The following is a 5,973-nucleotide window of genomic DNA, read 5'->3' as shown; positions in this document are numbered from 1 at the left end:
GCTAATTAGCCTAGTCCCCGGGATGACTTGAATGCAAAGGAAAGACTCTTGTGGAATAAACCAGTGAGATTATCTGAAGGCTCAGCCTCAGTACCATAAAGACACTCTCCAACATGGCAGCCACTTGCCACATACGGGGATTCAAGTTTAAATGGTGAACAATTAAGATTAAAAAGAACTTAAAATTCAGATCCTCAGCTACATCATCCACTTCTGAAGTTCTTTCCCTCACCACAGAAAATTCTATTGGACAGCACTGTCTCAGAGGATGCTTGCACAAGAGAGAGCCAAGTGGGTACTCCAAAGAAAAGCATCAGAGTCCCTAATAGCAGAACTGATTTTGGCATCAGGTATCCAGATTCACCCTGGTTTCACCTCAGCATTTTGGAGAATGGCTGATGGGCTCTCACCAAAGGTAATGGTCAGTTTTTGAAAGACCTCAAAAATCACTCCTTCCCCTTTGGCTAGAGGGAGAGGATGCAGGAAGGGGCTGTGATCATAGGTCATTAGACTGACCTGAGCTAGAGGGGAATAAGACACTGTCTTATGGCTACTCCCCCACATGGCTGGTACCTGTGACAAAGCAAAGTAATTTCTCCACTGCAAATAGTGCACTGCTTAATAACACCAGCCCATTTCAGCAAGTCTCATATAAATTGAAAAGTTGCATGTTTGTTTTTTAAAATTTTATTGGTGTGCAGTTGCTTTACAATGTTGTATTAGTTTACACTGTACAGCAAAGCGAATCATCTATACATATATTCCGTCTTTTTTGGATTTCCTTCTCATTTAGGTCACCACAGAGCACTAAGTAGACAGTAGGTTCTCATTAGTAATTATTTCATGCTGTTATTGAGTCATTAATTTGTGTCTGACTCTTCTGCAGCTCTATGAAATGCAGCCCACCTGGCTCCTCTGTCCATGGGATTTTCCAGGCAAGGATATTGGAGTGGGTTGCCATTTTCTTCTCCAGGGGATCTTTCTGAGCCAGGGTCCAACTGGAGGCTCCTGTTTGGCAGGCGGATTCTTTAGCACTGAGCCACCTGGGAAGCCCCTATTTTATAGTATCAATAGTGTGTATATGTCAATCCCAATTCATCCCACTCTCCTTTTCCCTTTGGTATCCACATGATTGTTCTCTACATCTGTCCCTATTTCTGCTTTGTAAATTAGATCATCTATACCAATTCTTAACACGTTTCAGTTTTAAATGTCATTCTCTGTACTTCAACATGTAGACTTGTCAGTCACTGTATATTGATCTATTTTAACTGCCAAGCTAAACCCTCCTTCCTCTATGTGCCTTCTTTCTCAACAACTTTATAAAAAGAACTTTGTAGCTCTCTTGGTTATGCAGTATTTCAAGTTTTCTTCTCTCCCACTGTTCCAAGCCTGAGCCAGGTACCCAGGTGGAATCCTTCTCCCTCCCCTGGACTGCTCTGGACAGCAGGGAGGCGGCCCTGCACGCTGCACATCCAGGGACCTCTGTCCTTGGAGGATCTGAAATCAGTCAGGGAGGGGAAAGGAGAGGGAGACTGGATACATGGAAGAAAGGAGAACCCAAGCTATTCCTCCTCCTCAGTTCCCTCTGGGGTGTGGCTCATATGACCCACGCTACAGTGACCTCACTCGTCATGGGGGACAGACTCTAGTCTCTGGGCTCTAGGAGCATCAACTCCTTCCTCTGTCCCTCCTGCCAAGGAGTGACACTAGCTTCCTGCCATCCAGTATCAGGCTTGGCTCCCCATCTCCTGCCTGACTTCTCAGCAATTCCATCATTGGCCTGACCAACATTAATGACTCACAGTGTGAACTTTGAAACAACCCTACAAAATCCATTCCAGCTCTCATGGGAAAGCTGCCAAGTGTCTTCCCCAGTAATTGCAAAGCACTCCCATCCCTCCCAGAAGAATATCAGTCTGTCTCTGTAAGCCAAGTTCACAAAATTAAACTCTTTCCCTAAATTGCATGCATATATGGGTGCAAGCACTGTATCCTGGTCTGATTTTTTTTTTTAATTGTAATCTTCCAAAGCAAGAAATACAAAAACCCACCCCTGGGCTTCGCTGGTGGCACAGTGGGTAAACAATCCATCTGTCAATGCAGGAGATATGCATTCGATCCCTGGGGAGGGAAGATCCCCTGGAGAAGGAAATGGTAACCCACTGCAGTATTCTTGCCTGGAAAATCCTATGGACAGAGGAGCCTAGCAGACTGCAGTCCATGGGATCGCAAGATAGTCAGACATGACTTGGCAACTAAACAACTTCATCCTAGATGTGGCCCAATACCTGTGTCTTGTATTTTTCTATCCAGATATACACAGTGTTATAGACCTGATGTCTTTTACTCAATTGTGTAAACTTCTGATGAGGAACTCTCGCAGTCCAGGGATCTCACATTAAGAGGTCCCTCAATTATCTACAAATCCACAGCATTTTTATGTTCTAGATCACAGTGCATTATGACTACGGGTGAATCCACTATGAGTGGATTACCGTTTCCTCCTCCAGGGGATCTTTCTACCCAGGGGATCGAACCCAGGTCTTCTGCGTTGCAGGCAGACTTTTTACCATCTGAGCCACCAGGAAAGCCCGAGGGCAGCACTATTTTTATCCATATCACAATGAAACAGCTATTTTATATTAGCTATTTCTTTACCTGTCATCTTCAAATGTTTTAGCAACACAATTTTGAATAGATCTACAGCCTTCCCTGGTGACTCAGACAGTAAAGGATCTGCCTGCAATGCAGGAGACACAGGAGACCCAGGTTCAATCTCTGGGTCGGGAAGATCCCCTGGAGAAAGCAATGGCTACCCACTCCAGTATTCTTGCCTGGAGAATTCCATGGACAGAAGAGCCTGGTGGGCTACAGTCAATGGGGTCTCAAAGAGTCGGACACAACTGAGTGACTAGCACAGTTTATTTGCCCTAAATCTTCCATCTTGTTTGAAAAGGTACATTTCTGCTTTGTCTCTGTTGTTTTGTTTTGCTTTTTAATAAGTCATGCCATAGCTACTTCTAACAGAGATGGAAGCACACTGTACTTGATCAGCTATCAGCTTCCCTTAAATTTCTGTATTTTGTTTTTAATTCTTGTATTTTCAAATAATGGATGTACTGGACTTAACCATTTGAAAGACAAGCCTAATCAATACAGCACACTGTATGCCACCAGCCAAGCCTGCACTGTTCATGTTTCAGGATTATTTAACAGATGTCAGAAACTGCCGTTCCAGGCCCATGAAAATGGTGGAGCCTCTCTTGATATTAAACCCACAAACACACACACAAAGCAATTCTGCAAAAAAAAAAGAAAGAAAGAAAGAAAGAAATTTTTTTAACTTTCTTTGGTCTTCTGAACTTCAAAAGACAACCACAACTTCATTCCCTGTTTTACATTTTTTCCCCTTCTCCTTTACAATATCAACTGAGGTCTCTTTTTCTACATCTTTTTAGGGAATTGTTACAGATGCTTCTGGGATTTATAAAATAATTTCCAGCACATTAATGCAAAAATTCTGTGACTTCCCTATTCAATAGAAACAAAAGTGATGATTCCAATTTGAATGCTCTCTCTTCTCTTTCTGATCTTTACCTCCTGTTCCTTTTATCTCATATTTTCCATTTCTGAGCCTCCAGATCAAACTTTTCCTCTGTTGCTCCATTCTACCCTCTGACCCTTGCACAAAACAGGAATTCAATCAAACACATTCATGCTCAGTCATCTTTTCCTTGGACCTTCTGTTAGTCACTGACTCTCACTATGCACTCTTTTCACAGTTAAGACTAGTCTCGAAGAATTACCCACCACCAACACTTTTTTATCCATTAAAGGATATAACCTTGACATTGATCTGGTAAGATCTGTACATGTTTTTATTTGCATTTATTTATTTAAATTGTTTTGGCCGCACCACACAGCCTATGGGAGTTAATAGTTCCCCAACCAAGGATCAAACCTGAGCTCCCAGCATTGGAAGTATACGGTCTTAATCTCTGGACTGCCAGCAAAGTGCCAGATTTGTGTATTTTTTAAAAACCAACCTAGTCATCAGTAAAAGGAGAAAGATAAGATGGCAGCTGGAAGATCAATTGGGAGGTAATTACAGTGTCCACGGAAAATATCATAAGGCCCTGTGGAGGCAACGGAAGCAGCCTGGGAGAGAAGACGGAGTTAAAGGACACTGAGAAATAAAACTGACAAGACTCAGTGTCTGGGATGTAGGGTCTGGGGGAGAACAGGTGGTAGAGAAAGACTCCTAAGTTGGTCTTTGGTGGCAGCGCAATGCTTTCTTTCAGGAGATACGAAGAACAACAAGTTTTGGTCAAAACATGATTCTTTCAGTTTAGGTTTCTTCTGGGAAACAGTCCTTGACTTCTGTTTCATTGAATTCAAAGTAAACTCTCTCATTAGTTTTTTGGATATCCTTCTAAAGTGTTCATGACAACATAAGAAAATCTGCATAACGCATTTTCACTAAAATTAGGGTATCACGCACAGTGATCAGTTTATTACATCTTCAATATTAACCATTTGGGCAGGTATATAGTAGTATCACATGGCAGTGTTCATTTGTACCCCCCTTATGATTAATGGTGTTGAGTATCTTTTCAAGTACTTTTTTGCCATTTGTACCAGGCTCCTATGGCTGCTGTAATATATTATCATAAACTTGGTGGCTTAAAATAAGAATTGTATTTATTCAGAGTTCTGCTGCTGCTGCTGCTAAGTCGCTTCAGTCGTGTCCGACTCTGTGCGACCCCAGAGACGACAGCCCACCAGGCTCCCCTGTCCTTGGGATTCTCCAGGCAAGAACACTGGAGTGGGTTGCCATTTCCTTCTCCAATGCATGAAAGTGAAAAGTGAAAGTGAAGTCGCTCAGTCGTGTCCGACTCCTAGCAACCCCATGGACTGCAGCCTACCAGGCTCCTCCACCCATGGGATTTTCCAGGCAAGAGTACTGAAATGGGGCGCCATTGCCTTCTCCATTCAGAGTTCTAGAGACAGGAAATCTGAAAATCAGTATCACTGGAATAAACTTAAGGTTCATCATGGCTGTGCTTCCTTGGAAGTCTCTACAAGAGAATCCTTTCCTTACCTTTTTGTTGTTGTCGTTATAGCACAACTCATATACCTCAACTGGACAGAAAAAAATGAGAATCATTTACAGTATCTTAAGATAAACTGTTTTTGAATGAGAGTTGTCTTTATAGTACATTGAGGTCTACAAGATGTAGAAAGTTACTATTCTAGAAAGTTTACTACCGCACAAAATGAAGACTGCTGAAATCGAACAGTGGGTAGGGGAGGGCCTGTGGTTTCTCCTTTTTCATTAGCTGCTATAACACTGTCCTTCAGGTGGCTGAGGGAGTTTCAGATTTTCTTTAGACATCATTAGGTGTTGAAGCTCTTGCAGGACAACTTTGATGCGATTATTAATTCTGCCATTTTGGTAGCATTGATATGGCTCTAATGGGGCTCCACCACCCCATTAGAACTATTAACTCCTTTCATATGAATTTTTGTTACAAATTTCACAAAGGGGGGGTGCTTCTGGGTATTTGGGTCCATATTCTATTTTAAGGCAGTATATTCAGTTTTCATAAATTGTTCTTGGAGGCCCAATCATCCCTGCCCATCTTGTAAGTGCCATGTCTTCATCATCTTCTAGACTTAGGCCAACTGTGCTATCTCCTACACCTTTCTGGCCTTCTTCCAACAGTTGGAAATTGCAAGGAACTTTTACTCCCAAGCCCATGGTGGCTGCCACTTTGCATCACTGTCATTCCTTTCCTTACAGCGCTTTTAGTTTCCAGAGCTATATTCCTCGAGTTCCTTGGCTCCAGGCCCCTTCCTCCAACTTCAGTGCTGTGGGCAGTCTCTTCTGTTTCTGCACCTATACCCTTCCATCATGTATGAACAAGGCAGAAGTCCTGGACATTTTTATGGTCTGGCCTTGAAAGTCAC

At 42.6% G+C, this 5,973-nt stretch overlaps 1 protein-coding gene across 1 annotated transcript; it reads right to left on the bottom strand.

The window, feature by feature from the left end:
* Positions 1 to 2,206: 2,206 nt before the first annotated feature.
* Positions 2,207 to 5,764, bottom strand: LOC113893647 (ubiquitin-conjugating enzyme E2 variant 1-like). The gene is made up of 2 exons (XM_027543544.1): positions 5,619 to 5,764; positions 2,207 to 2,216 (listed from the first exon to the last, which is right to left on the bottom strand). The coding sequence occupies exons 1-2, from the start codon at positions 5,762 to 5,764 to the stop codon at positions 2,207 to 2,209; spliced, it is 156 nt and encodes a 51-aa protein (XP_027399345.1).
* Between the last annotated feature and the right edge of the window lie 209 nt (positions 5,765 to 5,973).

Source organism: Bos indicus x Bos taurus, chromosome 5 (assembly GCF_003369695.1).
Source record: "Bos indicus x Bos taurus breed Angus x Brahman F1 hybrid chromosome 5, Bos_hybrid_MaternalHap_v2.0, whole genome shotgun sequence".
Lineage (NCBI taxonomy): Eukaryota > Metazoa > Chordata > Mammalia > Artiodactyla > Bovidae > Bos > Bos indicus x Bos taurus.
The sequence above is the reverse complement of the archived record's forward strand: the minus strand, read 5'-3'. Positions and strand labels throughout refer to the sequence as shown.

Bases quoted from the DNA above. Each gene is read 5' to 3' on its own strand.
- LOC113893647 (XM_027543544.1), bottom strand. From the start codon at position 5,764: ATGGGCTTGGGAGTAAAAGTTCCTTGCAATTTCCAACTGTTGGAAGAA.